Source organism: Rhagoletis pomonella, unplaced genomic scaffold (assembly GCF_013731165.1).
Source record: "Rhagoletis pomonella isolate Grant_MI unplaced genomic scaffold, Rhpom_1.0 Rhpom_scaffold_03500, whole genome shotgun sequence".
Taxonomy (NCBI): domain Eukaryota; kingdom Metazoa; phylum Arthropoda; class Insecta; order Diptera; family Tephritidae; genus Rhagoletis; species Rhagoletis pomonella.
This window is the reverse complement of record NW_023462052.1, coordinates 10520-20823: the sequence shown is the minus strand read 5'-3', so window position 1 is coordinate 20823 and position 10304 is coordinate 10520. Positions and strand designations below refer to the sequence as shown.

At 32.9% G+C, this 10304-nt stretch overlaps 1 protein-coding gene across 1 annotated transcript; it reads right to left on the bottom strand.

Annotated features, from left to right (window-relative positions):
* Nucleotides 1–334: 334 nt before the first annotated feature.
* On the bottom strand, nucleotides 335–1768 carry LOC118754179 (J domain-containing protein-like; the record flags this gene model as incomplete). Its single annotated transcript, XM_036489045.1, is given in 2 exon segments — nucleotides 335–478; nucleotides 1455–1768. A coding segment is annotated over 1 exon segment (87 nt), but the record flags the coding sequence as incomplete, so codon positions are not given.
* Nucleotides 1769–10304: the final 8536 nt, after the last annotated feature.

Genomic DNA, 10304 nt, shown 5'->3' with positions numbered 1-10304 from the left:
AGACCAGGTATAGGATGACTGGGCTTCACTTAGGACCAGTTTAAACTTAGATTAAGTAAACTGAGTTTAAATTTAACGGCTGGCTGACATTTGATTGTCTGATCTTAGTTTAAACCAGCCAAAAAAGAGCGTTTATACTTAGTTTAAATAACGGTCTTTCACAGAAAAACTGGCCCTCAGCATTTCCGATTGGCGTCAGTTGGCGCAAAAGAGAAACGACGGGCGTGCTATTTTGGACTTAGCCGGAATAGCTGAGGTGGTTACAGCGCCAATAAGAACGAAGAAAGGTAGAAATTAGTATAAAGATAAAGATAAGTAGTTATCGACAACTTACCGAAGAATTTTCGTCACAGTTGAGTATGGCGTAAAAGTCCTCATCGGGACTTCGCTTGAAGCTTAACACCGCATCGACTGCGCTCATGTTGTTGTTGTTTTGGATTTGGATGCGATAAACTTTGTTTTGTAATAAATTTAGCTCCTACCAACAAAAAATAGGTACTAGATATATATTGTAATTTAAAAAAAAAAAAAAAACAAAGTTACACATAAACGCACAAACTCATTAAATATGGGTGATTACAAAACTTAAGACAATACCATGTTTTAATTGATAATTTCGATGATAAGCGCCTATAGGGTAGCAGCAAGCACAACAAGTGTTTATTGATATATTTTAATTTTAAATCTTTTTCTTCTCTTTTGGCTGCTTGTTTACATTTGCTAAGAATAGCTTCCATTCAAACTCAATTGTGTTTATTCAAAGTAAATACACTTTACATACAGTTTTTATGAATAGTTGTTTGTACACAAATAAATAATGTGGTACGTGCCTGAGTAGTTGAGAGATAATCCACACAATGCAAACACGTGTACATACATATTTATTATGTTAAAAAGTATGCATTCAAAGTGCCAGAAAAGAAAAAAAAGTTTGCCTGAAGTCAGCAAAAATAATTTGACCTTCGGCTTAAGAATAATAATTTTGCTAAATTATTGAACAACAAAGTCAATAGACCACAGAGAAGGTAGCGAAAATGTTGCTTGCTGCCTTTGTAATGCGATTTTAGCTCATGACACCAACAACAATAAAATTTAAGTTGCAAAAAAAATTCAAATGAGAAAATGAAAAAACAAACTGAATAATCCACAATCGTCACTTTCACTTCAAAAAGCGCGCTGCAACGCTTATAAACAAATTCTTTGTTGTTTGTATGTTTGAATGCACATAGCTTATATATATGCACATACATATGTACATAAGTATGTTTATATGTAAACTTCTCAAATTGTGTACTCTTTTAATAACTGAAAAAATCACTAGCAAGCGCGCGAAACTCGATCGATTGTAAGCAAATATTTTTTTATGGCGTCAAAAACCAGTTCTTTCAATTCAGTAAATTAACAAACCTTTTTTTTTTGTAAAATAAACTTTAAGAAAATATATTTATAAGTACTTCTATATAAATTTTTCTTTCAATACAGCAACGCGCGCGCTGCGTTGTTACTAACAGCACGACGATTTAATAACTGCCACAATTCCACGGCCGCTCAGTCGCTCAGCTGCTCAAGTTGCTCAGCAGCTGCTGCTGTGGCTTCGCATTTGCCTTCACCTTCGCTGGCACACTCGCGATTAGTTTTTGTTGTCATCTTTGTTGCCAATTTGGCCCAATACCGAAATGCACACCTGCTGGAGTCGGCGCCGCTACTCGTCACTGGAAGTCAGCAAAAGCCCTAAACGCTGTTGCTCCAAAGCTGAGTGTAGTGACGATGTCTCCGCAGCAAATAATTGAAAGTTGCACGGTGAGCTTTGGTTTCGAACTCATTGTACACAGTGTTATTGTATTTTTTGATTTATTTTTACATATATGTATGTATGTATATGTATTTCACTTTTACTATATTCCGCCTATCTACTAAGCACTATACTGACCTGAGCTGACGCTGACATGGATGCCACAGCTGATAAGCTATCCGTAATGTTTATGTATTTAGTATATATTTTTAATTTATTTTCTGAAGTAAGAATCGATATGGTCAAGTACGCGCTTGAACACGTATACCTATGTATAATGTTGATGTGACGGTGTTGTGAGATGTGATGTGATGATTCATCATGCGACATCAGAGTGACATCGCTTTGATTTGCTAGAGTATATTCAATTAGAGAGCATACGAAATTACAAATCTCGTAGCTAAGTCAAGTTTGTTTAGTTTTTATATTTTCTGGGAATCCCCTCTATGCACATTTATGCAGATAGCTTTTGCGGGGAAAACCGCAATAACTTGACTGTGTAGTGATTCATCACACTCTGTGAACTATAGTGAAATTTTACGAAAAAGCTTTGCTCAAAAAACATTTATCCTCTAAACTATGTTTTCGTTAGATATTTTGGTTCAAATTCCAAATAGGTAAGAAATTAACCATAAATACATTTTTAGTTTTAACTTATTTCTGGCGTTTAAGTTGAATTTTGAGCAGGAAGCGTAACAGTTATGATCTCTAATAATAAAAATCATAATTTAACGTTAAAATTTTATTTTTATTTTTCCAATCGCATTAGACCATTATCTTATGATTTTTTCAATAAAGAATAATGGTTATTTTTGTGACTAATAAATTCAATTTCCATACGCTGAATTCAGTAGTGATTGTAATTTTTATATCAACCCGTTTTTTGAGAGAAATTTTACGATTTTCGATGGCTCCGAAAATTCGTACTGGAGAGTTTTTGGTGTGAATAATCCGAAAATAAAATTATTTTTGTGACCCAACAAATACCTAGTACAGCTTTCATACAAAACATATCCAAAAATTACCGAAAAAGGACAAAAACGTGGATTTTTGTAACGATTTTGCAATTATCTGCAAATAAAGGTCTTGACATTTATGGTCTATTTTAGGTTCATGATTTTGAGCAGAATCCATTGTCGCAAACTTGTTCCTTTGAAAAAAGTATAATTTTGTTGTACAGTCCGTTTCACTTTAACATTTTTATTTAGTGCAGCCGCTTCTTTTATTTCACACAACAGTGCATGCATTTAAAACAGTGTGATGCTTTCCAAAAAGCTACTAAGTTTTCCAATATAAGCAAATTGCATCTGTCTCTCTTTTGGTAGCATACAAAGCTTTTTGCTTCTAGTTAACTACGAAAAGCTCCTTTTTAAATTGAATGCCTATACGTGTGCTTATTTAAGCTTACTGCTAAATTTACATTACACCAAATCGTAAGCTTTTAAACATTGTGAGCTTTGGTTGGCTTGGTTACCGTATTGCTAAAGTTTAGCTGAACAAATGCTTATGGGATACATATGTATATATACACATACATATATTACTTTTATCAGAGAACGTTTAAAAATTTTACAGACGTTTTAATTTTATAAATGTTCTCTTCTTTTATTACTTTGAATGTTAAAACACTAACAATTTAACTTTTGCTGAAAGTGATGTCAAACCAATCGACTTTTGCCGTGTGACTGTGATCATAGATTTAGCAGAAGTAATAAAGGAGAAGCTCGGCCAAACACTTAACAAAGAAAAGAAATCACCAAACTATTTGTGCGATTCATGAACCGGCGCAAAATTATTGCAAATGTGGAATTTGTCGCAAAATTTGTATAAAAACTTTCTTGCAACAGAATTGCGGCACTGCCAACTGGAAGTCATTAAGTTATGTTTTTCATTGTCCTCGAATATTCCATAAATTGCGGATCTGTATACCGGTTTTCTAGATCAGATCATTTTTCCATTCCATTTTAAGTTTGCAAAATTAACTTTAACAGGGCAAACATTTTAAATAAAATACTCTACTCTACTTGGCGTATGAGTAATGTGACCAACCATATCATAGCTCAAAGAAGTACAGGACCTGAAAACCAAAAATAATATGAAAGTAATGAGAAAATGGTAAAAGCATAATGTAAAAAAACGTTGAAAATACCAATTCAATAAATCTATTTTATTAATTAAAAATTAAACTTTATTCAATAACAATACAAACATAGTACATATTTAAAAAGGAACAACAGTAAAATGAACTTTTACTTCCGAAAATTGCATATGGCTGAGGTCAGTTTTTTCAAAAAGAATCCTAGGGATATTATAAATACAAATATTCTTTATTCATTACTATTGGCCCGTTTTTAAAATCATATTTTTCCTTTCTACGACACCGGACTCCACTTTCCGAATATATTTTTTTTTTTATGAAAGGGAAAGCTGGAAATTGAAGCTCAGAGCGTCTTTCCTCTTTCCCTTTGGCATCTTGATTTTAAAAAAATTTTTCACTTTTTATATTACTATTATTGTGACATACACAAGTTTGTTACAACAGTGTTATTGAGATTTGTTCCACGATTAGTTTAAAGAAAAAAGGAAAAAGAAACGAAGTCTTAGCGGTAGAAGTTGAAGCAGCTATTTCGAAGATCACAAAATATCCCCATCAGACTAGAAATGGGCATGGGCCGAGCTTTAAGCAGGAGCCCGCGGGTACGCACCGGAAAATTCGACTTCAGCACGAGTTCGTGTGTGCATGGGCGTACAGTGAATTTTCAACAAAGTACGAAAAAGCTATGTAAAATTTAAATAGATGTTGAGATTGTGACATTTTAACAACCACATCTCGTCCTGAATTCGGTAGTTTAAGAGTTTCGCCAAAGGGCAAATGGTCTGTTGCAGGAAGGATATATGGAACTTTACTGAAATCTCTATACTTAAACTTAGACAAAGAACCCATGTGCAAGTCTAAAACAAATTTCGGAGTTCAAAAATTTGGGTTTTAATTGAACATGTTTAGTATATAAAATTGTAAAGGTATATTAATCGAGAAAAAAAGAGAATAAAAAATAACTACGGGTTTCGATAAATCAATGTAATTTAGAATTTTACTCTGAACATAATATCAAGTCAGAATATAAAAAATTTAAATCGTTTTTTAAGGTATGGCTATACAATAAAATTTGACAATGAAAAATATTTTTTTAATCCGATTTCTTTCTTAAGCGTGCAAGTTTGATCTTGATCGAATACAAAAACACCCAGCTAATCTATATTGAATTACTAATATCTTAAGTGAGTATAACCAGTTAAGAAAAAAATAAATACAAAATGTCATACAAATGTAGAAGGATCATCAATATGAAAGGAAATTTCAGATTGCCCGTCTATACTTCAAGATAATTACATTTAAGTTAGTGAGTTAAAAAAAAACCCAAAATTTGGCCATAACTCAAAAGCGACTATTTACACACTTTTTTACATTCTGACTTCACGTTTGAATGCAGCGTAAAATTTTACATGAAATTGATATATCAAATGCCGTGGTTATTTTTTGTCGATTAGTGTGCCTTGAAATCTATATGAAACAATTAAATTAAAAATAAATTTTAAATAAAATTAAATTTTGGAACCTCGAAATACATGTACGTTTATTAGGGTACATAACCAAAAAAAATTGCAGGTTTTCCACCTGAGTTATAAAATCTGCTATATTTAAAGACTTGAGCTAAAATATTTCGGAAAAATATGAAAATTTACGTGATCAAGACCAATTTTTAAATAGCTTCACAAACATCATTATTTTGGTTCTGTTGACACGATTTTTAAACTTTTAAGCTTAAGCTCTTCTATCGTTTGGGGAAATTTTTTTAGAAAAAAACAATTTTTTTAAAATTAATTTTTTTTTATGTATAAAAAAGTAAAATTTTGGAGGTATTTTCAAGTGCTTCCAGCTAACGTAAATCTTAATATTTTTTCCGAAAGACTTTGGCGGAAGAATTCAAATATAACAAGATTTATATTTCCGTTCGAAAAACCACCCTACCGCTTTTTGTTAAGGAGAGTGACGCATCCTAATGTACATATATAAATATATGTATAACCAACTGAAAAATTTTGAGTTGAGTATGCAGGACTTAGCCCTGCCTCTTATTCTATGTTGTGTACAAATTTCATAGCTGCATCGATTACCAGTATCTTACTAGAACCAAATATGTATGTACATAAGTATTCATTTTTACTATAGGAGTAAATGTAAATACAATATGCAAATTTAAATCTTTAAAGCCGCTTTTCTCAAGTTTTGTTTTATTGAGTTATGACACTATTGAAGTAAATGAGCGATATGTAGTACCCATATTCAATCAACATACATACATATGTACATATGTATGTTCCGTTTTCTTCTGCTGTTAGAAAAAAAATTGATTTTGATGTTGCTCGGACCAGGGTAACCCCTGAGCCACAGCGGGCAAATATTTAACTAAATATTCGAAACCAAATTTTTAAAAGAACAACAGTTGTACTTCAGTTACTGTTTGGGAGCAACTATTTGATCCATTCATTTACTTATGTACGTATGTGTGTATGTTGATTAAATAACTTCTTAATTTGTTTTTTCTCTTACTAAAGTTTTATTGCTCTCTCTTTTAATTGCATTTTTACTTCACTATTTTTATATTATTTGCTTTTTTTTTTACTTTGGAACATTCTTGCTGCCACTGCTTTTATAGATGAATGACGCGCGTAGCCTTAAATGGAAGAAAAATTGTGTGAAAATAATTTTCTATTCTGAATGCTGTGGTTGAAATCTTTCAAAGGTCATTCGAGTGCATCTATTTTAAGCTTCTTGGCTATTCTTGTATATTAACGTTGTATTTACTGAGAAAAACACATACGTAGATATACATATATATATTCGGATATAATAAATACTTAATGCTTATGTGTGTAAGTATTGAACTTTTGTACATAGATACATAAGAATCGATAAATATTTCTATTCTTCTTAAGGTCCACTGAAACGTTTATGTACATATCGATGGTCTTCTGCAATAACGACACAACTCAAAATTTCATATTTTTCCGTAGAGCCAATTAAAGATTTTGTGTTTCGTAATTTAGCAAAAATATGTCTTGGGACGTAATTATTCAGGATTATTTGCAGCCACTATATAGGAAAAATTTTTAAGCTTTTGTCTGTTGCAGTGGGAGCAGTTCTGCTTGTTAACGTATTCATTTAGTTGAAAATTTTCCTCATCGCTGATGGTGATTATACAAGGAAATCGACGTCAACGTTTGGATCACTTGATTAAGTGTTTTTATCTATTAAAGATGTCAATGAAATCCGATTATTCAACATACCTCAGATGACTTGAAATGTTAATAGAATTTTATGTACAGTATATAGAAAATGATTTCAAGGTTGCCTGCAATTCTTATGGTCTTAAAGTAATCCCAGCTTATGTTGATATTGCACTGTCGCAAATATAAGTCAACATAACTCAGATGGGCTGTTCTTTTGACAGCACATTAGTAATATTACACATCATATGAAAAATGTAAGAAACGTAATTTCCGTGAAAACGGCCGCGCGAGAGAAAACGTATATCGTTCATATGCCATGGCGTATGAGTTATCCTTCAACATCCATTTTTAGTCCGAGGGCACCCCATTTGGAAGCAAAATTTCAAGTCACTTTAATATTAGGGATATTCTCGAAATCTTGCACAGCCGTTGCACGTAGCACGGATTGCATAACTTTCAAACACACAACAACAAAATACATGGGAAAGAACATTTCCTATCGCTGCAAAATATGCAACGCCGAGAGTAGGCCTTAGGTCCCAAAAATGCAGGATTCTTTACAAATAATCCAGGGATTTTCGGGAGTTGTAATTTGCACTGATGGTTATAATAGAAACTCTTTTCATATACCAGAGTTGGCTATATTAATTTTTTTTTATTTAATAATTAATATTTTTTTTATAAATGTCTAGCTTATTATACATACATATAACACCGCTCGATAGTAAATTTTATAAAAAAAAATGAATATATTTATTCGCGAAATCATGGGCCAAATACATACAGTGAAATTGCGTTTTTAGAGTTTTAGTTAGGGAAGAGGTGTGGGTATCAAATTAAAGAAGAAGAAATTCTATAGGATTTAAACAGATATAATTTTTTGAAATTTCGCAATATTAGTTTTTGAAAAAATTATATGATAAGGACTTATATAAACTCGAAAATGTCGGAAAAAAATAATTTCCCTTGTCGAAACCCATGCATATATTTTACAAAAAAGCATAGCAAATTAAATGCGACCTGTTGGAATTGCTACATATTTTTCTCATTCCTCTCATCTCGCTCACTTCATTTTTTTTTTTGTTTGAACTTCCAAAACCCCTATCTGCGTTCGCACCTGCACCATACAAGCATGACTCTTCCAAGCAGAGAATTATAGTTTTATTTCGGTTCATAATGTGGAAAAGTTTGGTCTTCTTCCATTTTTCTCTATGTCTTCACTCTGTGATAATTTTGATGCAAATGAGGCGATTTTGCTATACAAAACAAGCAGTTTGATCAAACTTCAACATAGCGGCAAAAAAAAACAAACAAAAATTTTGCTGGTCAAACGGCTGGTCAAACATTGAAGCAAGCCACTTTTGCGGTATATTCCACTCTTAAGAAGCCAGACAGGTGACTTGATCTTTGCTTTATTAGATATGTATCTGCCAAACAAATGCTTTGATATATATAAAATCAAGGGAGAACGAAGTGGTGATTTCTGTCGATAGTCGATAGTTGCTCGATGATCAGATGGAAACCATCGATAGTCGTGTCGATAGTATCGATAGTTTTCTAGTGAATTAATTCAAGCGAATTAAATTTTAGAATGAATGCATTACCTAAAATGTGTTTATCCATGAAGTAGCCTGCAAAAAATATAGCTTATATTTAAAACTCTATTAAAATTAACACACCCATAATCGCACGCAATCGTGCGTAAATAAGTACATAACACATTAATCAAAAGTAATTTGAAAACTAAATACATACGTCTCTATATTTGAATACACGTGCCCCAGACACGTCTATCGAAATCATTTGTGGAATTGCCACAGATTGGACGTCAAAGCAAGGCGTCATGCTACTACATAGATTACCAATAAATACATATGTACATACATATATACTAACAAATAAATATACATAGGTACAAAAAATGGACGAGCGAGGGAAAAAGAAGTTCAGAAAAAACTACCATTTAATGCAAAATGGACTAACATCATCAAACAAGATAAAAGAAAAAACCAAAAGTCTAGTTTAGTATTTGTGGAAACAAGTCCGAAAAGATAATGCACGGAGAAAACAAATGAAAAAAAAAAGATTAAGAAATATTGGGAAAAAGACAACAATGCGGTTGCTGAGCTCTTTGAAAATGATTGCTGAATTTAGCATTTAAATTAGCTCTCGTAGTAAATAATAGAGAACCGCATTTGCTGGTATAAAAAGAATTTGATTTGAGGTGTTGTGAGATTTAACTAAACAAATACAGATTAACGCTAGTGTGCAATGGGAAAAAGAAAAACCTTGTGTAAAACGCAATAAATCATGATTTCCGCCAAACGAATGCGGGTGAAAGGAAATGTACAAAAGCTACTTGACGTTAGTTCCTTGACAGCGGCAAATCAAAGCAACAAGGCAACAAGGCAACAAAGAAAAACAAAGTACTCAGAAAAAAAGAAAATGGAATGGAAGCAAAAGCAGATGAAATAAGCAGTTTGAACACGCTTTCCTCTGCTGGCTTTCGTATTTATTTATACGCCTGTCTGTCGGGTGTGAAACTTTCGAGTTAATACACATTGACAAGCGCATGAGATCAACCATAAATAAGTAATAAGTACAACAAGCAATAATAATAATAAAAATCACAGTAAAATGCGAAAGAAAACAATGTTCTTTCAACGCTGCAAAATCTGCGTCACTTCGTCGAAAACCGAGAATGTGTAGCAGCAACAAGTATTCTGAATGAAATGTAACCAGAACAAATGACCTCACACCAAATTCAAATTTCGAGTAAAGCAAAGATGCTTTAAAATGAGTGCCTATCTCATTGCAGTGGGGCTTCTGGGAACGAAATTCCAACTGCTCCACAATGTATACTCAAATCCTATACTTGCGTCCAGTTGGCATACTCTGGGTAAACTCTGGGCGAGATGGCGATAATCAACCAGTGCAGAGTCTTAGGTAACAGCAGGTATCGAATGAGCTTTAATGTGGCCCATCCTCAGGAAGACTAAGGCTGATATCATCACCGTCAGAGAAATGCCATTGATGCGGAAAGGCAAAGAAAGCGTTGGACTTTGCGATGTGTATACCTGTAGGGCAACAAAAATCGACAAAAAATTATTTGGCTTAAAGCGAAGACAGACGCCTGCGTTGATCTGAATCAACTCATTAGTTCGGAATTATCGAGGTAATTAACTGCAGTTGATCCGGATTAAGTACTGCATAAACAAAA